Source organism: Panicum hallii, chromosome 2, assembly GCF_002211085.1.
Source record: "Panicum hallii strain FIL2 chromosome 2, PHallii_v3.1, whole genome shotgun sequence".
NCBI classification, from domain to species: Eukaryota; Viridiplantae; Streptophyta; class Magnoliopsida; order Poales; family Poaceae; genus Panicum; species Panicum hallii.
This window is the reverse complement of record NC_038043.1, coordinates 4,579,699-4,601,785: the sequence shown is the minus strand read 5'-3', so window position 1 is coordinate 4,601,785 and position 22,087 is coordinate 4,579,699. Positions and strand designations below refer to the sequence as shown.

The 22,087-nt window shown below is 48.0% G+C and overlaps 2 protein-coding genes across 2 annotated transcripts; both read left to right on the top strand.

Moving 5' to 3' along the window:
• Positions 1–6,165: 6,165 nt before the first annotated feature.
• Positions 6,166–9,940, top strand: LOC112880768 (subtilisin-like protease SBT4.3). The gene is made up of 10 exons (XM_025945525.1): positions 6,166–6,276; positions 6,422–6,540; positions 6,931–7,022; positions 7,241–7,478; positions 7,611–8,115; positions 8,225–8,286; positions 8,516–8,749; positions 8,843–8,954; positions 9,061–9,274; positions 9,387–9,940. The coding sequence occupies exons 1-10, from the start codon at positions 6,166–6,168 to the stop codon at positions 9,938–9,940; spliced, it is 2,241 nt and encodes a 746-aa protein (XP_025801310.1).
• Positions 9,941–12,977: 3,037 nt separating this feature from the next.
• LOC112880232 (subtilisin-like protease SBT4.9) lies at positions 12,978–17,927 on the top strand. The gene is made up of 12 exons (XM_025944739.1): positions 12,978–13,238; positions 13,398–13,604; positions 14,289–14,537; positions 14,644–14,849; positions 14,946–15,037; positions 15,246–15,483; positions 15,621–16,116; positions 16,210–16,271; positions 16,379–16,606; positions 16,688–16,799; positions 17,028–17,241; positions 17,338–17,927. Exons 1-12 carry the CDS (start codon positions 12,978–12,980, stop codon positions 17,925–17,927), a joined length of 2,955 nt encoding a protein of 984 aa, XP_025800524.1.
• The last annotated feature ends 4,160 nt before the right edge of the window (positions 17,928–22,087 follow it).

The window sequence follows — 22,087 nt, the reverse complement described above, 5'->3', positions numbered from 1 at the left end:
GATTGTGCTCTATTCTCTTGATTTATTTTTCATATTGTTGTTATGATGTTATTTGTGAAATTGGATCCAATACAATTTTCCTTTTGTGTTTAGAAAAAAGAACATAAAAATAGAAAATTAGGTGTATGTGGTCATTTCATCGAAGTGACCCATTAGTTAAAAGTAAATGTATTTTTTTGTCACTACTCGATGTCCACACACAAATTGATATCACTAATCCTTAACCTCCAAATTCCATTGTACTTTTAAATTTTGACTATCAATATACAAAATTGTACATAGATCGGCAGCATAGGATAGATGTTACTAGACTCACAATGAAAAATATTTTAAAATAGTTAATTACCTTTCTTTAAGATGACATACTGCAGTTTAAATTAGTGGCCAAATTCTGTATATTATAGAACATGTTCTAAACAACTTATATTTTGAGTCAGAAGAAGTAATAATTTGCTCACGGTGATGATTCGACGACCGAACCAGGTTTAGGCCTCAAAATGCAGGGCATATACAAGAGAACAAACAAGCATGTTCTAGGTCTTGATGTTTCCTATTGTTCTCCATGCCGGCACGTGTCAAATTAAAGCCGCATGCATGTTAAGCAATCTTCAATTGCCACCAACCAAATTTAAAGGATGACTAGAGAGGTGCAGCACAAGAAATCAAATTCAAATACAGTAATAAATTTTTGCTAAAATCACTAATGCCGTCCGTGGCATGATGCCATTCTTTTAGATAGAAATGAATGCATGCAATGCACGTCATCGTCCATTCATTTACAGCTGCACAGCACCTGGTTTTCACATAAACTACCCAAACACTCCGAAAGTATCTTGTGCAGACCTAGGGCTATTTACGCCTATATATAGCCACCAACTCTGCCGAAGTACTCCACTCCACTCAAGCAGAAGCAGAAGCATAAGGAGCACTAAGAGCAGCATAGCTAGCAGCCTCTAACCACCATGCCTTCCACACTCCCCACACAAAAGAGGGCTAGCCGCGACTGGACCTCGCTCCCCTTCGACATCAACGACAGAGTTGGCAAACACCTGCTGGCCGCCGACGACATCGACTACTACATGGCCTTCCGCGCCGCCTCCCACAACTGGCGCTCTGCCACAAAGGACTACCCAGAAAAGGCGGACTACTCCGACCCCACCTGCTTCCAGCCCAGCAAGTGGGCGTTACTTGGCCAGCGGGACGACCTCATCACGCTCGTGAATGTCGACACCGGCCGGTTCCTTCGTAAGAGCATCCCTCTTCTCCGCAAGTACTTCTTCATCGGCGCCACGGGAGGCGGCCTCCTCCTCCTCGGAGAGGCCACGGATCCCCACCGTGCTCTCGTGCTCAACCCCTTCACGGGCTCAATTGCCCACTTCAAGGCACCCGTACCCGTGGTAGGGGTGAGGGCAATCGCGGTGACAAAGGCACCACTGATGGTCTTCGTATCCAGTGACAATGGCGACATCATGTGGGCAGATCAAAATAGTGAGCGCTTCAAGCGCTACTGGGGCAGCGATGACGGTAACAGACCTACATGCATGACATCCTTCGCTGGCCTAGTTTATGCCACAGATCAGCAAGGAGCAGTCATCGCGTCGGCTGTTTCTGATGCTGCTGCCGGGGAACAAAGGCCCCGCTCCGCACTGACAATCTCATGGGACACCATCATTCCTTGTCTTGACACTAGTCTTGACACAAGTTACCTAGCATGGCTAAGGACCGGCAAATACAATCTCGTGGAGTCTAGGGGAGATCTGTTGCTTGTGACCAGGCCACCATACTTCGCTAGTACCAATCAGATACCAGTAGTAGTTCATAGGATAGACACTGAGAGGAAAATGCTTGAGCCTGTCAGTAGCATCGGCAGCCGTGCCATCTTCGTCGGCCCTGTCAGGTGCCTCTCCATTGACGCCGACAAGTTCCGGGGCATCAAAGGTGGCTGCGTCTACTTCGTGGAATCACTCCTGGTTCGAGGCGTCGACTACAAGCCTCCAACCATGACCGTTTTTCATGTTGCTTATCCGTGGCGACACTTCATCAGCTTTGGATGGTGTCCTCCAGAAGGTTGCTTCCGTCCATTCATCCAAGTCTTGGCGGATTACTGCAGGTCTGTCCACTATTCTGAACTGTTTGAAATGGAAGCCAGGGAGTGGGGCTTGGATGACCCATCATCATCCGACTCCGAATCTGACGAATCATCGTACTCCGAAACTGATGATGAAGCATTGTCCTTCGAACCTGATGAGTGAGAAAAAGGTTGAAGGCACAGTCTGTACCATCTCTAGATGATGGCACCAAATTAAGTCTGTCGTGTAGTAGTAGTATTGTTTCTACTTTCATCTTGTTGTAAGTTACTAAGTTTCGCCACCTCTTGGTAGTTTGTTCTCTTTAATCTGTAACCGGCCAGGCGCTATTCTTACATGCTACAGCATGTGTAATCTTCTTTGGGATTAGCCATGGCTCAATATATGTATCAGTTGCCTATCTTTGTCAGATAATTAAATTTTGCAACCTTAGCTTTGGAATGTCATGACAAATTCAAATAATTGTGCTACATTGCAGATCTTTTAGTGGATTGATGTCCTCATGCACAATTAGTAAAGTTTTGGGGGAAGAAATTTTTTATTAGTGCTTAGTTTGAAGGAAAAAAAACCAATGGAACTATGTGAACCGTGCTTTTTTAAATGAACATGTAGGTAATTTGCTGGTTTTATTAACTAGCAAGGAGAGCCTAGACGAGAAATAAAGTCATACAAGAAAGAAAACATATAAAGAGCAAAAAGTAATTACACACCCAAGATTACATCCGCAAAACAATGCGCACCTTGCTACCGACCATGTTCTCATCTCTTTCTTCACTTTGGCAAAAAGGGTAGACGGGGCGAGTCCTTTACGGTTACTACAGAGGAACCACTTCTACCGTTAAAAAAAACTTCCTTTTTTCAAAAAAGGTCCTTCCTATTTTTTGCATTCCATTGCGTCATAACCCCAAGGAGGATTCTCCTCCTCAACGATGGTTCGATTCCATCTACCACATATTCGTGCTAAGTTTGCTGTCTTTTTAGCTAGAGCGTGTCTTTCACCCTAGTAGAGTTTTGTGTGCTTGTGCTTGTGCTTTGCTAGAAATCTGGGCATCATACATGCTGGCTGAAAACTGCGCTAGCTGACCAGATGAGCTGGGGCATCAATATAGCTCGACATGGCCAAGAAGCTTCTAAGATTCAATTCTTTGTTATTCAGCAGGACTCTATGCACGAATCCGCAAGGTTAGCAGTAAAAAACTTGTCTGCCTGGCGCCGTTATCTTTTGTGCTTAGATATGCTGAGATCAAAAAACCAGCTCGCCGCAGTACACATGATATCTGGCACTTGGTTCTTCCGTGTACACGTCAAGAACTTAATTTGGACTCAAATGTTAGTACAAAAGTAACTTGTTTTCATGCTGTGTACTTGTGTGCGTATTGAAATATAATGGCGACTTTCCTGGCCTCCACGCTGAACATATATCACCGCCGCAAATAAAAGTTCCGTCCACAATATATATATATATATATATATATATATATATATATATATTATATGCGCAAAATGCACGTGTTCCTCCTGTTGGTAGCACACGGAGGGGCCCACGTGGGTCATTATTAAATTAATGTACTTCTAGTGAATAAAGTTTGCTATAATTTGAGTAATAAATATGGATTGAGTAACCTAACATTTAGGTTAAATGAAAAACCACACACAAATAAATTTGGTTATTTTTGCCCAATAGCATCGCAGAATTCGTGGAGGATTGACCTCAATCATTTTTGTTCTCTTCACTCTTCTAAAATATAAAGTCACGAATGTGTTTTTTATTGGTAGAATTTTTTTTTATCTCAACCGTGTACATCTAAGGGCAGTTCCAATCCTCCGAGTCAGCTGGTTTCCATAGCATTAAATATGTTGCTATGTAAGCAAAAAGTTGAGGTGGTAGGAGAGTTAATGATGACAAGAGAAAAAAAAATATGAAGAAACCATCTCTCATGGTTTCTGAAACCATGACTACGTGAAAATTAAGACAAAAGAAGAGGGGATAGGGGGGAGAAATGAGAGAGAAGGGATATGATTGTGTAGCAATTTATTTTGAGAAAACTATCCATTGAGGATGTAGTTTCTATATGCAGTGCCTATGTGATATAGCAAATTAGCAAGTATAGAAACTACTGGTAGTGTCTTGGGTTGAGATTGCCCCTAACTAATGTGTCTCTAAGGCTTCCAATGACAAAGTGACACGCATCAGAAACGGTGAGGGCCTCCACGTCTTTAGCTACGCCACCGTCAAACGTGCCCTCGACATCGTCACCTGCAACGCGCGGCTGCCCCGGGTCCGGGTGTCACACACGCCGGCGCCCCTTCCCTGTGTCTCCAACTCTTAACGGACCTCCACAGCGGCCTCTAACCATGCTCCACCTCCGCACCAGCTTGCAGCATGCCATTGCTGGCTCCACCACCAGCTAGCGCCCCTGCAGCACCATCCCATGATCATCTGTGGCCATGCTGGCATTGCGAAGCACAGTCCAGGTAAGCCAACATTATTGTCTTCTTCAAGAAGTAATTAACCCTTTTGGCCACCACACAGATCACTTGGTTTTAATTTGCTGAGCTGTATACATACATATATGCATGGAGATGCCATGTTAATTGGCAGATCCGACTCAATCTCACACGCTTGATCACGCAGGATAATTTCTGTGTCATTTGGATTCATAGGTGGATCATTGCAAGACTACCGTTAGCGGGCTTCGGCGGGTACCCAAACTGCGCAACTGAAGAAAGTGTGAAATTGATCGGAGATGAGAGCCATCGACGACGGCTTGTGTCTTTGCCCTAAAATTTTGCATCCATGGAGCGGATCATCAGTGAGTTTTTTTTTTCTATTAGCGGATGAGGGTTTGGTCTCAAAATATTGGGCTAGAGAACAAGGGGGGCCTATGATTACATTTTTGGGTGTCTGTTTAACAATTGGCTATAATTGTTTCAGTTATCGGATTAAATTTTCATCCCATGGATGTGTGACACGTCATCCAAGTTTTTTCTTTCACGGGAAAAAGTGGTTGAAAACAATTATATTTTCAATCAAATTTTTACGAATGAATCAACGAATAAAGAAAAATTAATGAAAAAAAGAGAGCATCTCAGCCGTTTTTCTGCCCACCCCATTGATCATGAAGAAAATAATTATTGTGAGGGCCATGTCTATACTAAATTTATAATTTTAGTATAGATGAGATGTAATTATAAAAAAATGAAACAATAATGACCAAATCATGGAATGTGTAAAAGGAGGAAAAACTCTATATCATAAATCTAATTATAGGGTACAATGTGAAAGAAGAAATAAGAAAAAAGTAGCAAGGCAAAGAAAACATCAATGCAATAAAAATGAGAGAGAGAAAAAAATACACCAGGCACTCTAACAAAGCCATGTGACATCTACAAATTGGCACCCACTCTCTCCTGACAGGTATTTAGTCAATGCAACAGCACAAAAGCTAAACTGGGTTGAAGTGAAGCACACAAAGGAGACTAAGAAGCCCAATTGAAAACTGAACAAATATCTTAGCCAGAAAGAAACCAGCCCATGATGCATGGATGGCATAGGGCAAGATTCCACTGTGAGTTTAAATTAGTGAACTATTATTTAACAATTTAGGTCATTTTATTCTTTTTTTTAGGTAAAGCTTCTCCAACTTTGACTATAAATTGAAAAATATATTAACACCTATAGTACCACAAAAAGTGAAACAACTAGATACTCCCTTTTGGAGCTGCGACGATAACCACCGTGGAACAAAGATAAATCCTGCAAATTATCACGAATTTAGAAATAGCCTAGCCATCGATTCGAAGTACGGGCAGGGCGCCATGGCACCGAGCGCCACGCCATTGTCGCGTTGCTCCTGCACAAAGGCTACGGAGCAAGCAATGCAGAAACTGCAGGCTGGTGCGTGGCTGCCATCGACCAGCTTCTTATATTATACACACACACTTTCTGTCGGGCTATTTATATATATACATATATGTGTGTGTATATATATATATAGAGGGAACACAGGAGAGTGTTAATTAGCTCATGACTCGAGCAGAACCACCGCCGCAAGCTTCTTCCAGCACGTTGGATGCGATGATGATGCCTCGTCCCGGAACGCTTCTTCTCCTCCTCCTCGCCGTCTTCGCCGCGAGCCCGAGCGCCTCTGAAACGGCCGTCGCCGTCGCCGACGGCGATGGACGGCAGGTTAGACGGATCTCTAGACTCTAGGCCGGTCCGGATGCTGCAACCGTGCATGTTTTCTGTCTTTTATTTTGGATCCGCAGGGATGAGTGATCATGTATACTTACCATACGTGTGAATGGTTTAAATTCCCATTCATGACGAGCAGGTTTACATCGTGTACCTTGGGCACCTGGCTTCGCCGGGCCTGTCGGAGTCCGAGGATGGTGTCTCTGCTGTAGAGTTTGCTCATCACGACCTGCTGAACCAGGTCCTTGACGACAGCAGGTCTGAAACTCTCTTTTCATCATGCTAGGCAAATCTTTTCAGAGTACTTTCTTTTTAGCGCTTGGGGCAGGAATTTTTTACAAAGCTATTAATTGTTGCATTAGAACAGTACAATACTACTAGTATACATGAACCAAAATAACAAGAATAATTCTATTCTAGGACTTGCGTTGATTTTAGAATATTTATATGAATATAGTAGGGTGCGTTGGTTTTGACGAATGCGATGGAGATGAATCATATCTGTTCTTAGCTCTGAATTACTAATCCTAATACGCCAGAATTCATCGGGAAATAAAGTTTAGCATTGGGTGCAAGCAGACTACATTCTTTTAAAGATACAAAGATTGGAGCTGAAACCAACGCTTTTTTTTTTTTTTACTTTTACAGCTCTGCTTCAGATAGGATCCTCCGTAGTTACAAGAGAAGCTTGAATGGCTTCGCAGCAAGGCTAACCGAACAGGAGGCAAATGAACTATCTAGTATGTGATAAGAAAAACATTTCTTTTCATTTTCTCTCGTTTTGGCTGGACACATATTGCTTTCTTCATTCGTTTTGCATTGAGGCTACCAGGTTAATTCAGCAATGATAGGAAAGCTCCATCAACCAGATCACATACATCTTCTGCTTGATCAAACCTTGGAATTGTAAAGACATGTCTGAACCTAGCTCTTATAGTACTCTTTTGCTTACGTTTAGGCATGGATGGTGTCGTGTCAGTCTTCCCGAGTGGGATCCATGAGCCTCTGACCACAAGATCGTGGGACTTCTTGGGCTTCCCTCAAACGCCGACGGAAGAGCTACCGTTGGAGGGAGAGATCATCGTCGGCATGCTCGACACCGGCATATGGCCCGACTCGCCGTCCTTCTCCGACGACGGCTTCGGCCCACCGCCGAGCAGGTGGAAGGGTGTGTGCCAGAACTTCACCTGCAACAAGTATGAAAAATATTTTTTTTCTTTGTTGACTTGCTGAACTTTTGTTGTTCGAAAAATTCCTTTATCGAGTAATACAAACAAATCAGTTCGTAAAACAAATAGCTCACCGTTGAAGAATGTCGTGGCGTACAGTAAGATCATCGGAGCTCGCGCCTACAGGGGCGGGTCGAGCGATGGCCTGTCGCCGCTCGACGACGAGGGCCACGGCAGCCACACGGCGTCCACAGTGGCCGGGCGGGCGGTCGGCAACGTCAGCTTCGGCGGCCTGGCCGCCGGCGTGGCCCGCGGCGCCGTGCCGGGCGCCAGGCTCGCCGTCTACAAGGTGTGCTGGAGCCGGGGCGGCTGCGGCGAGGCCGACATCCTCGCGGCGTTCGACGACGCCATCGCCGACGGCGTCGACGTGATCTCCTTCTCCATCGGGAGCCCGATGCCATGGCAGTACTTCGAGTCCGCGCAGGCCATCGGGTCCTTCCACGCCATGCGGCGCGGGGTGGTCACGTCCACGTCGGCCGGCAACTCGGGGCTCATCGGCGGGCGCGCCTGCAACGTCGCGCCGTGGATGCTGTCGGTGGCGGCGAGCAGCATCGATCGCCGGTTCGTCGACAAGATCGTCCTTGGCAACGGCGAGACCATAGTGGTTAGCGCTGGAACTAAACTTACTTCATTCTGTCCTAATGATCTTTCTTCACTGAAACCAATACCGGATTAAACGTGGCAACCATTACATCGTCGTTCTTCTCTTGCAGGGAGCCTCCATCAATACCTTCCCAACGCTAACAAATGCTACACTTGCATTCCCCGCCAACGGGTAATATAAACATTCTAATGCATTAATAGGATATTCTGCAGAAATTTCATATCAAATGAATATTTCCTCTTAATATAAAGATACACAACTCTCCTGCGTATTCTTAAAAAAAATTCATATCGATCGAATTGATTCCTGCAAAGTTCTTGAGGAAAATTCCTGCATTCCAATCTAATGGAGCTAGCAGCCTAGCATTGCATTGTGTTCATGGCTTGTTTTTCCACTAAAGGTCCTGTGATCCGGACAACCTGGCCGGAGGTTCATACAAAGGGAAGATCGTCCTCTGCCCGCCGCCGGCCAAGATCGGCCATCCGAACGATGGCTCAGGTCCGCTCTCGGCCGGTGCAGCAGCCGTCGTCATAGTCACCCGTGCATCCGACGTCGCCTTCGTGCTGCCTCTCCCCGGCCTCACGGTAACTCGGGACCAGTTCGACCAAATCATGGCGTATGTCAACAGCACTAGGTGAGCTCACTGACCACACAGCTTGTCAGCTGAATTTTACTGTTACAAATTCGTGGCCGATTGTTTCTCTGACGATGCTTGGTTACTTTGCAGCAATCCTGTGGCTACCATTGACAGAACCGAGACAACTGGCAATCCACAAGCTCCGGCGGCCGCCTCGTTCTCTTCTCCGGGGCCGAACCTGATCACCCCCGGGATCTTGAAGGTGCGTGAAGATAAAGTTCAGCAACATCTGCAGCAGTGATATCTTGGAAAGTCACGGTCAAATTAGAAAGATGTTACAAAACTTTTTTTTGTGTGTTCATGTGCAGCCTGATCTATCGGCGCCAGGGATCGACATCATAGCCGCATGGTCGATGCTGTCGTCGCCGACAGGCAATCCCAATGACAACAGGAAAGTTCAGTACAACATCATCTCCGGCACGTCCATGGCGTGCCCGCACGCGAGCGGCGCCGCCGCGTACGTCAAGTCGTTCCACCGCGACTGGTCTCCGGCGATGATCATGTCGGCTCTCATCACCACCGGTACGGTAAACCACAATCCTCTCACATAAGTAGAATTCACTACCATCTCCAATAATTGTTCAGCTCCGTAAACAAGTTCGCAACGTGTGATGCTGACGCACGCGGCACGCAGCCACTCCGATGAACACGCCGGGCAACTCCGGCTGGACCGCGCTCAAGTACGGCGCCGGGCAGCTCAGCCCGGTGAAGGCGCGCGACCCGGGCCTCGTGTACGACGCGTCAGATGGTGACTACGTGGCCATGCTGTGCGCGCAGGGGTACAACGCCACGCAGCTCGCGCTCGTCACCGGCTCCAACGCCACGGCCTGCGCCGCAGCCGGCGGCTCCGCCGGCGACCTCAACTACCCGACCATGGCGGCCCGCGTCGAGCCAGGGAGGAACTTCACCGTGCGCTTCCCGCGGACCGCCACCAACGTCGGGGCCGCGGGCGCCGCGTACGACGTGAAGGTCGAAGTCGCCCTTGAGGCGGCCAAAGACGTCACCGTCGATGTCTCGCCGCGCAGGCTGGAGTTCACCGCGCCGAGCCAGAAGGTCTCCTTCGCCGTGACGGTGTCCGGCGCGGCGCCGGCGGAGGGCCAGGTCCACTCGGCGGCCGTCCTGTGGTACAACGACGAGCACCAGGTGAGGAGCCCGGTGGTGGTGTACGCAGCGGAGGGACAGGATTAAACAGAGATGGAATCCGACGGTTGGGAGTGAAATAATCCAACAGGATTAAGCATTTCATCCTGCACCACATCACTCTAGACGTTGAATAAGCAGAAGCGTGTTCCTCACAAAACAAAAAGCTGACTGTGTAGGGTGTTGCCTCTTTGGCTTCCTCCAACAAGACCGCCTCAGCTAGCTCAATAAGAATCCAACTGGTAAGTGGGTTCAATAAATGTTTCAGTGCATGACTTTAATTTATCCCTTGTTTCATGAGGAAGCAGCACAAAGGTAACTTGGGCTTACCGGATCAAAACTGCTAATAACATGAGCATGCCATCCATACAGTCCCTTCCCTTGTACTCCCTCCATTCCAAATTGTAGACCGTTTTGACATATTTAGATACATAACAAAATTGTATCTAACAAAATTTATGTATCTTGATTTGCCAAAACAAACTACAATTTGAAACGGTGGAAGTACATAGCAAAAGTAGGCATACCAGCAGTCGTGGTGTGCATAACTGCATATATAAGAAAAATGAAAGAACCCTACTGAATATATTTATAGATAAAATAGGTAAGTAGTTTATATGTACGGAGGTCTTCGAGAAGAAATCTAAGCAGACATCAGTTGATGCTATTCTGACTTAACGAAATCACTATTTATGGTAGTAATTTCTTCAACACTCTTTCCTCCTCGACTTGCAAAGAATGTGTGCAAGATTCATCAGTGGATCCCCATCTTCCATAAGTGCTACAGTTTAGGGAAATCCTTATGGAACACGGATCCAATAGTTTTGCTTGTGATGTCTGTCTGCACACTAGCTATGCACTCTTCCTCTTGATGGCATAAAATCCATTTGCAAACAGGGAAAATGCATCAAGTTGGATCACAAAGAGTGAGTAGTCACAGAGGTTCAGATCTCCAAGTGATGATACACTGAATGCCATTACTGAAAACCTTATAAATAGTTGTATGCTGAATGACTTCACTGCACACCAGCTGCAGAGCTCAGTGTTGCTGGATCTTCAATTCTCGGTAAGCCGTTGCTGCTGCTTCTTGAATGGGCCTCTGAGGCATAACCAGAAAAGTGGCTGCCAATTGCTCCCGTCGTCCCCGATGAGCTCTCCTGGGCACGGGATTTCTTCCACAGTATCTGAACCCAGGTCGAACACGAACGCCCAATCAGGCGGCGCGCGGCCATGGCTGCGCGAGTAGTAGTTCCCATCAACTGCCACGCCGCCGTGGACACGGTTCCTCTTGATAGCGGGGAACTCCTTGGCAGAGAGGGCCAAGCTCTCGCCGCGAGCGAGGAAGAGCGAGTGGTCGCCGAGGTCCGTCACCCTGTCGCCGATCTCCAGCCACCGCCCGGGCCCCAGCTTGTAGATCTCGGCGAAGGATGACGGGTGGCGGCGGCCGCTGGCCTCGCGCAGGATGACGAGCAGCAGGTCGCCGGCGCAGGACACCATGTGGGCCCCGCGGACGCGGTGGGAGCGGGGGCACCCGCAGATCCGGTTCACGAGGCCGCTGATGTTCCTCATCTCGACGGCCGCCGGCCCGAGGTTGTGGTCGCAGACGACGAGGACCCGCCTCCAATCCAGGTAGTAAACCCTGCCCCCGTGGAACGCGAGGGTGTCGACGCTGGCGGTGGGCCGGTTGCACAGGACGCCCCAGGCGGCGTCCCCGGGCCGGGACGCCAGAAGAAGGGCTTCTGCGCCCCCATGTCGTCTTGGCGCTGGCTCGCGACCGCCATCCAGCCCGCGAGGCGAGCGGGTCGGCGGAGAGGAAGACCCGGATCACGCCAGCCAGGGGCGGGAGGCGGACCTCGGCGCCGGAGGCCGGGTCCCACAGCGCAAGCCGCGTGGGGGAGCGGGCGTCGTCGGCCAGCGCGAGCCAGCCGCGAGCCGCGCCGAGGAAGCACGGGAGGCCGGCCGGCGGGGCGCCGATGTCCACCTCCCGCAGGAGGTGGCCGCGGGGGAGCCAGGCGGAGTGAGAACGGGCGGGCGGTGGCGGCCGGCTCCGGTCCGTGCGGAGGGCCAGGATCCACGGGCGGAGAGCGGTCGGAGAAGAGCTGCAGGCTCGCCATTGGGCGCAGACCTGGTGGATGCGGAGGTGGTCGGCGTCGGTGGAAAGGTGGCCGGAGATCTGCTCGAGGTGATCGCCCGGGAGCGAGAACCAGCCGGAGCCGCCGGCCGTCGCGCGGAGGCAGATGCGAGGGCGTTTCATCGAGAATCTGATGGGAGTCTGACCCACGTACGGAGTAGTACTTCGCAATTAGATTGAGTCTAGGGTTGAGAGGAAATTAGAAACAACCTCTGCTGATTCCCTCAAAAAAAAGTAGTATAACTTTTTTCTAAAAATGTGTATTACCTTCAATTAAATTCTTATCTTCCATCTAATTTTCTTTCAAAATGTATAGATTTATCTAAATTATCAACTACTACCTCCGTCCCACAATATAGCTATTTTAGATTTTCTCCGGGTCAAATTTTTTAAACTTTAACCGTAGATGGTAAAAAAAGCATAAAGATTGACAACATAAAAATAATATTGGTTTATTCATAATAAAACCAACTATCGTAATCTGTAATTGTTTCTATTTAAAAATAATTATTTTTTAAAATATTATTAGTCAAAAATTAAAATATTTGACTTTGACCAAGTCAAAAAATTATTATATTCTGAGACAGAGGTAGTAACACAGTCAACACGTGCCGATGTGTGTGATTTCAATTTATATTAGGAGGAAGATTTGGACAGGTGACGCGACCATAATGCCACATGTGGAACTTACATGGGAAGAAGTTAAAAATCACTTCCGCTCGGCTGTAGTCCACGTGAATTGCAAAGACGCCCAAGTAATGGTGGGTTTGTTTTTGTTGTTGTTTTTGCGAGACCTTGATTAACAAATTGAGACACAAGGGGGTCATTTTTCAAATATACTCTAAACTTCCCGGGATGTTTCGCTGTCAGTTGCTACGTGATTACATATGCGTCCCGCCGGACGGGGACAGGCCCTTAAGCTGTCCACTAAGCATATCTAGTAGACCAGATCACATGACAAGGCTGCGGAGCAAGCAAGAAGGCGCGGCTGCAATCAAAGCTGGTGTGCTTGCTGCTGCGTCCATCATGGATGATAGCCTTTTTATAGACACAATTGAGATCGATCACTGCTCAGGCTTCAAGCTTCCAACGCCGTACCCGAGATACGATCGTACAATGCAGCCTCTCATCAGAACGCGCCTTCTCCTCCTGGCCGCCTTCGCCGCGGCGTCGACCCCGAGCTCCTCCGAGACCCCAGGAGATGATGGACGGCAGGTTAGAACTTAGAAGGATGTATCGTACGTCGATCAGCAGATCAGCATGATACCCTGCTGATCGAGCGCCTCTGAAACCATTGGCAGCGATCTCTTGTCTTCAACGTATTGATCGCAGAGAACAATTATTTCTTGTTCGATCGTGATTCGTGATGAACAGGTGTACATCGACCCGTCGGAGCCCGAAAAGGCTGGCCTCTCAGCTGTAGAATTTGCTCACCGCGATCTTCTAAACCAGGTCCTCGACGATGACGGCAGGTCTAAGTCTAGCACAGTCTCCATTAGCTCATGGCATTTTCCAGAGGAGGGGTCTGTGGCGCCGACGGTCCTCCATGTCTTTGCCATTGTTTCAAATCCAACACTATTTGTAAGTTGTGAGCAAGGGTTTAAAAATAAAAGGCGTTGTTTTGAAGAAATGGATTGTAAATGTCATGGCCATGAATAAACTCCCCTAACTCCGCCAAAGGCGCACCCGTACTTGTGTTAAATTTGGTATTTTCTAGAAAAGGAACTACCAAACTCCTAATACTCCTTCCGTCCCTCATTCTATAATTCAAAATCTGTCCAAAAATAAGTCGTTCTACCTTATTTGCATTGGTAGGTGCATGTGCACGCAACAATTAATTAGTACCAAATATGGCTAAAAAATAGGAGCAAACAAGATTATTTTCCCTCCCTGTTAATCTGTTCTAAACTTTCTAGAATAACTTAGTTTTTATACTATATAATGTTCTGAAGCTCCAATATGATGCCAGAAAATGGGACTATTTTCTGACACAAAGCATAGTAAATGTGAAAAAAAATGGCTAACACCCCCCATGTAGCAGCAAACAATAGCAGCGTCGTTTGCTAGGACATGATAGTAACCAAATGACAACACCTTCGAACTTAATCCTAGTTTTACACCCCCACATCCACCCCCCCACCCCCCCACCCAGCTCCCAAAGATGTTCTCAGAATCTGAGATAGGATTCTACAGGACACGAAGTACGCGCACTGCTCACGTCGTTTCCGTTGTTTCTTGCTGTGATCTGCACGACAGAACAAACAGAAAGATACGGAGCAAGCAACGCAGCTCTGCAAGCTGTGCAAGTATACATATACAATGGAGCGTCGATTCAGCAGGCATCGTATCGTCAGAGTTCATAAGCTGAACGCCCCAAGCAAGCTTCTTCCAGCACGCACGTGCGATCCAATGGGTCGTCACGGTACTCGTCTTCTTCTCCTCGCCCTCTTCGCCGCGAGCCTGAGCGCCGCCTCTGAATCCATCAGCGGCGGCGGTGGCGACGACGGCGAGCAGGTCAGAGGGATCATCGATCTGCAAGCTAAGCTTGCTTGACACTGCTGCTGCATCGATCAACCAAGCGTGCGTGAACGATTGATTTCGTTGTTTGTGATGCGTGCAGATCTATGTCGTGTACCTGGGGCACCTGCCCAGCTCTGAATCGGATAGTGCCTCGGAGGCTGAAAGTTTATCTGCTACTGTAGAAGCTGCTCATCACGAATTGCTGAACAAGGTCCTTGACGACGGCAGGTCCATCCAGTCCTCTACTCTTTACATCGAGCCTGATGATCATATGACATTTCAGAACAGATCATGCTACGCGACCTTGTCTTTTGGGATTTTGTTTATCAGCTGAAGTTTATAGATCTTTTTATTGCAAAAGACAAAGTTTGTGTGTAAACCTATGTGTTTGTCCTTTTCCAGCTATGCTTCGGACAGGATCCTCCGTAGTTACAAAAGAAGCTTAAATGGCTTCGCAGCCAGGCTAACTGAACAACAGGCAAACAAACTAGCTGGTACGATCCAAAACAAATAAAACAAAAAAAATATATTTCTCCTTTCTGATCGATATTAGCCTTATTAGCTTGTTCATTGATTCTTCCTTGAGATATACGCACATCTGATCTCAATGCACAATCAACGGCTCCTACCAGCCTGATTCACCAAAGATCGAGGGAGCTCAGATCAACTCCTGAATCTAACGCTGGCGTTACTACCTGTCAGACATGGAGGGCATCGTGTCAGTCTTCCCAAGCCAAACCTACGAGCTTCAAACAACAAGGTCGTGGGACTTCCTGGGCTTGCCTCCAACGCCGCGGGAGGAGCTGCCCTTGGAGGGGGAGGTCATCGTCGGCGTCCTCGACACCGGCGTATGGCTGGACTCGCCGTCCTTCTCCGACGAGGGCTTCGGCCCGCCGCCCAGCAGGTGGAAGGGGATCTGCCAGAATTTCACGTGCAACAAGTACGAAACAATTTTCTTCAGTTGCCATGCTAATCCTCAGATGTTTGAGGATTCCTAGTTTTTTTTTTCCGTCAGTTTTCTCGTTGGTTCTTGTGACCTCGTGATGACTGAAGCATGTCGATCGTGTCGTTGTGCAGTAAAGTCATCGGCGCCCGCGCTTACCAGAACGGAGTGACCGCCGGCCTGTCGCCGTTGGACGAGCAGGGCCACGGCAGCCACACGGCGTCCACCGCGGCCGGCCGGGTGGTCGGCAACGTCAGCTTCGGCGGGCTGGCCGGCGGCACGGCCCGCGGCGCCGTGCCGGGCGCCAGGCTCGCCATCTACAAGGTGTGCTGGGACAGCGCCTGCCGCGGGGAGGACGTCCTGGCGGCGTTCGACGACGCCGTCGCCGACGGCGTGGACGTGATCTCCATGTCCATCGGGAGCAGGTTCCCGGACTTCTACTTCAAGAGCGTGTATGCCATCGGGTCCTTCCACGCCGCGAGGCGCGGGGTGGTCACGTCGGCCGCCGCCGGCAACTCCGGCCTCAGCGCCGGCCGCGTCTGCAACGTCGCGCCGTGGATGCTGGCCGTCGCCGCGAGCACCGTCGACCGCCGGTTCGTCGACAGGATCGTGCTCGGGAACGGCAAGATCGTACTGGTCGATCAGTGCTCAAACAAACCGTGTCTCCTAACATTCGAAACCATGGCTCGATCAGCTAACTCATTGACCTATCTTTTCACGCAGGGATCATCCGTGAACATCTTTCCACCGGTGATCAATGCGACACTTGAATTCCCTGTCAACGGGTAATCTGAGTCTCCTCAAAAAAGAAAAAGAAAAAAAATACAAGGCTTTCTGAGTATAGAGACTTTGCACGTATGGAGCAGTACTCATGTTTTCTTTTGCACTTCAGCTCTTGTGATCCAGATGACCTCGCCGGAGTTTCATACAAAGGGAAGATCCTCGTGTGCCCGCTCGATGGCGGCTTTCGGACCCCAGCCACAGGCCCAGCTCTGGCCGGCGCAGCAGGAGCGGTCCTTGCCGGCATGGCACCCGACGTCGCTCTCACCATGCCATTGCCCGCACTCGTGGTGACCGAAGGCCAGCTCGACGAGATCATGGCCTATGTCAACAGCACCAGGTGAGCTTTCAGTGCTTTGCAATGGCTTGTTAGCTGATGATCTGGCCTTGGCCTAACTCCTTGGTGTGATGATTTTTCCAGCAACCCTGTGGGTACCATAGAGAGGACTGAAACGACCGAGAACCAACTAGCTCCCATTGCCGCCTCCTTCTCTTCTCCTGGCCCCAACATGATCACTCCTGAGATCCTGAAGGTGCTTAAATGGGCCAAATTTAGTTTAAAAAGTTTAACTTATGACAAATTTCTTAGATTCTGATAATCAAATTAAGCTAAAAAGTTTGTCTTCTGACAATTTTTTTTCGAAACACCAACTTGTGACAAATTTAAATAGACCCATGTTTGTGACCGGAAGAAGTAGTAGAAGACTAGTTTTGTGCGTGGAATTAAATTACTGACGTGTGTGCGTGATGTGAAATTACAGCCTGATCTGTCTGCACCGGGAATTGACATCATAGCCTCATGGTCGATGCTAGCACCACCTTCTGACGATCCCGACGACAAAAGGAGGGTCCAGTACAGTATCAACTCCGGCACGTCCATGGCGTGCCCGCACGCGAGCGGCGCCGCCGCGTATGTCAAGTCCTTCCACCGGGACTGGTCTCCGGCGATGATCATGTCGGCTCTCATCACTACCGGTATGTACAACTCATTTCACTCTGTTCGCTTAAGATCTGCTGGGCGAAACTCCGATGATGAACACGCCGATCTCAATAATGTGGTGCCAAATGCAGCAACTCCGATGAACACGCCGGGCAACGCCGGCACGAACGACCTCAAGTACGGCGCCGGGCAGCTCAACCCGGCGAAGGCGCGCGACCCCGGCCTCGTGTACGACGCGTCGGAGAGCGACTACATCGCCATGCTGTGCACGCAGGGGTACAACGCCTCGCAGCTCGCGCTCATCATCGGCTCCAACGCCACGGCCTGCGCCGCCGCCGCCGATGGCGGCTCCGCCGGCGACCTCAACTACCCGAGCATGGCGGCGCTCGTGAAGCCCGGGAAGAACTTCACCGTGGCTTTCCCGCGGACCGTCACCAACGTCGCCGGAGGCAACGCCGCAGCAGGCGCCGTGTACGACGCGAGGATCCTCTTCTCCGCCCGCGGGGCGGCGGATCACCTCGCCGTTGCGGTCGCGCCGAGCAGGCTGGAGCTGAACGCGCGGAGCGGGCACAAGGCATCGTTCACCGTGACGGTGTCCGGCGTGGTGGCGGAGGCCGGCCAGGTCGCCTCGGCGGCCGTCGTGTGGTCTGACGGCGAGCACGAGGTGAGGAGCCCGGTGGTGGTGTACACGTTGGACTCCGAGGACGGGCTTAAACAGTGAGAGGAATCCGACATCTCGGAGTTGTGCAAGGATTTTAAGAATAAGCTCTACTTGTGCTAGGCCCAGGCCACGTTGGGCCCCCCACTATGTTGACACTGCAAAAAATGGGAGAATACATTTCAGGCCTGACTAGGCCCGATTTATTTCAGGCCTAATTCTCTTGACCAAGCCCATTCAATAACGAACTTTTTTAAAAAAAGGATTAAAAAAAATTAAAATTCGAAAAAGGGAGCCGGATGGGGGAAATTAGGAAAATGGGTGCTTCCCGCCCACTGAACGGGCGGGAAGCGTGGGGCCGGGGACCTCCCGCCCAACCAGCGGGCGGGATGTCCCCCGAGAGCCTCTTCGCAAATAATTTTTTCGCGGAGAGGTCCCTGGGAGGGCATCCCGCCCAACCAAAGGGCAGGATGTTGTGCTTAGGGGCATTCCGCCCTTTGGTTGGGCGGGAGGTCCCCCCATGGGCTATATAAGCCCCAACCTGCCCCGAAAATTCCATTTTATCCAGCAAAAATCAGAAAAAAGAGAAAGAGAGGAGAGGAAGAGAAAAGAGGAAGAGAGAAGAGGAAGCGGCGAAGCTCTGTCCACACGTCGATTTGGAGGTATATTCTCATTCTAGCCGTATAAGTACTTGAAAATGACTATAATTTAGGAAATATTTCTTAGAGTAGTTATGTTTTGAATAGTTTTTAGTATTTTTATTTATTTTTAGTATAATTTATAATCTGAATAGTTTAGAATCTATAAAATATAATCTGAAATTTAGGATCGTCGTTCATTGTGTATTAATATGTAGTATAACTAGTTTATTAATGATTGACAGATATGTCTTCCGAGAGGGGTATTTTCAGTATATATTACGGAGAAGGAAATGTGATTTATGGGCCGAATGGGGTAGATTTAAGTGAATTCAACTGTGCGGTTAGAGGAATTATCAGGCCGCACGAGAGAACATTTGAATCCCTATGCAACTGGTTAATTAGGGGATTAAGGATTAATCAGGAGACACACACTGTGAGTGTTCAATGCGTCATAAATCGTACCACTCACGCTTTGATCTGGGAGCTGATGCCATTTGCAAGCAACGAGGACTGGTTAACTTATCTGCAAAATGCAAGTCATTGGCAGTGGCCACTGGTACTCCTTATCAGTGTGCAACAAAACCCTTTGATAAACATTGAAGCTGCTCCGGGGGATGAAAATATTGATGAAGAAGTTGAGGAGGCAAACATTGAGGCAGGTGGCACCGAAGCACCTCAATGTGTGGCTGATGAGGGGGAAAACATACCCTTTATTGTTGAACAGCTGCAAGACGAAGAACGTGAATTGGATGAAGCAATGAATGCCGATTCGTCTGATGATGATGATGATGTGCCTCAAGATTGGGTAAGCAGTGACTTCAGTCATCTTGTCGTAGATGACGGATCTAGCTGGCATTCGGATTGCAGGGAGAATGAAATTATCCAGGGTGCAAGGTACCATTCAATTAAAGAGGTGAAGGAAGCTGTTAAGTGCTGGTCTCTCTCTCTTATGCGAGAGTTTAAGACAGTGGAGTGCAAATCTCGTAAGTACGATGTGGTATGTGTGAAGGATGGCTGTCCATGGCGGGTGCATGCCTACAAGGATAAATGGAAAGATTATTGGGAATGCTCCATTGTCACTCAGCACACTTGTCATTTGCCTGGGGTGCAGAAGAGCCATCGCAACCTCACGTCGCAATACATCGCAAATGAGATGTACGGGACGATAGTACAGAACTTGTCATATGAACCAAAGTCTATTATCAGGTACATTCAGGAAAAGTACAAGTATACCATCTCATACAGTAAGGCGTGGAGTGCAAAACAAAAGGTGTTGGAGATGAGGTTTGGTACGTTCGAGGCTGCATATGGTAATGTTCCTCGAATGCTGGCCGTCCTATGTCAGAGAAATCCTGAAAGCTACTATGACCTGAAAACTCTAGACAGAGGAGAAGGTCCGCCCCACATATTGCAGCGGGTCTTTTTCAGCTTGGGTCCATGCATTAACGCATTCCATCACTGCCGGCCTATCCTGTGCATCGACGGGACCTTTCTCACAGGAAAGTATAGATTGCAAATGCTGACAGCTATTGGAGTGGATGGAAACAATCAATTGCTGCCTGTTGCTTTTGCTTTTGTTGAGAGTGAGAACACAGACAGTTGGTACTGGTTTCTGGAACGGGTTAAGCTTGCAGTCGTTCGGGATAGGGAAGATGTCTGCCTGATTCATGATCGTCACGCCGGCATACTGAGGGCAATTCTAGATTTGCAGCAGGGGTGTGTGGAGACCGGAGAGCCGCCCAAGTGGCGTGATATTCGCAGTAGGTGGTGCATGAGGCATATCGGTGCAAACTTTTTCAGGCAATTCAAGAACAAGCACCTTATGGATATGTTCAAGAGGCTATGCAAGAAAACGAATCAGCAAAAATTTAACAAGCAGTGGCAGAAACTTGATGAACTGACCGGGAAGAAAAGAGCCGAGGACGCATCAAAAAACATAACTGCACAGGATGAAGCAGAGGCTTTGTGCTCTTTGCCAACAGATACTGCACGTACTCGCAGAAGGTCTGGGTCAGCGGTGAAAAAATTTTCTGAATGGATTGAGAATGAACCTAAGGAGAAGTGGGCGTTACTTTATGATACCGATGGTGCAAGGTACGGTATAATGACCACCAACTTCGCCAAAGTTTACAATTGGGTGCTGCGAGGTGTTCGTGGGCTTCCACTGGTTGCAATTGTTGAATTCATTGTCCGCGGGTGTACCGATTACTTTCGGGAGCGGTTCACTAAAAATCAGATATTCATGCGAGATCCAGACAGAAATTTTGGATTCAAGGTAACAGAATATATGACTAAGAAGGCAGAAAGCGCCCGGCTACACCATGTACGGCAATGTGGAACACAGGAGCTCAAGTTTGAGGTATCTCCTAAAGATAGGGCGCGACATGGCATGAGACGTCAAACTCCTGTAAAGGAGTGCATTCTCAAGTTCGATGGAACTTGTTGTTGCTCATCCATGAGGCCCAAGTTGCTGCACTTACCTTGTTCTCATGTAATGGCTGCTTGTGCGGATATTGGACATCCTGTCGATATATATGTTTCACATTACTTCAGAAAGGAGACAATTGCTAGCACCTGGCAGTATGAGATCTATGGGTTCCGTTTGGTTGGATCGTTCACTGAGACAGCGAATCCTGTTATCTATATTCCAGACCCAAGATCATCACGGGTTAAGAGAGGACGCCGTCAGTCACGGCGTATTCGTAATGATATGGATGAGTCAGAGCTCCGTCCGAGGATACAACGCTGCAGTGCATGTAATCAGATTGGACACACGTATAAACGTTGTCCAACTAATGATGCTGGCCCCAGTTGTGCTGAAGCTGGCCCTACAGGTGATGATACAGATGGAAGACCTCCGGTTGCATCAAGAAGTGGGAGACGTCGCCGATCGAGTGCTAGTACGTCATCAGGCATCATTTAGTTGTAATTTTATTTAAACGTTGTTTGCTCATATGTAATATTTGCTGCGTTGAGATTCTATCAGACCTAGATACGTATTTGTAATATTTGCCGCATTGACTGAAGACACAATATTTGGATTCATGTATTTGTAATATTTGTAATGTTCATTATCATATTATTTTATTTTAAATGGCTTCATGTATTGTACTATCGTAATATTTAGATTGTACGTTGCAAACGTTATCGTTTAACTATCTTCGTACGAGTTTTAGATACCGTAATCTTCTTTGGAAAATTGAATTAAAATTTTATGTGCATACATAAGAGTATGGCGAATGAATCTTATATTTGAAAAAATTCTGAATTTCAAATAGTTGCTGAAACAAATAATCTAAGAAAAAATATAACAAAAATGGACCAGGAGCATAAGATTATAGGTTTTAGAACTTTATAGGTTTTAGAACTTTGACTATATATTAGATATTAAATAATATCACATTAGAGAATAACAATAGATTTTAATTAGAAAAGGGTTATAATTAGGTTTAGTTAACATTTCAAATTTGAAAAATTCAAGACAAAAGAAGTTAAATTTACATCAAATTTGAGTTTGAAACTTTGCACAAAGGTACCTAGAGTTTATAGAATAGTCATACCAAACTTCATAAACAACAAAGC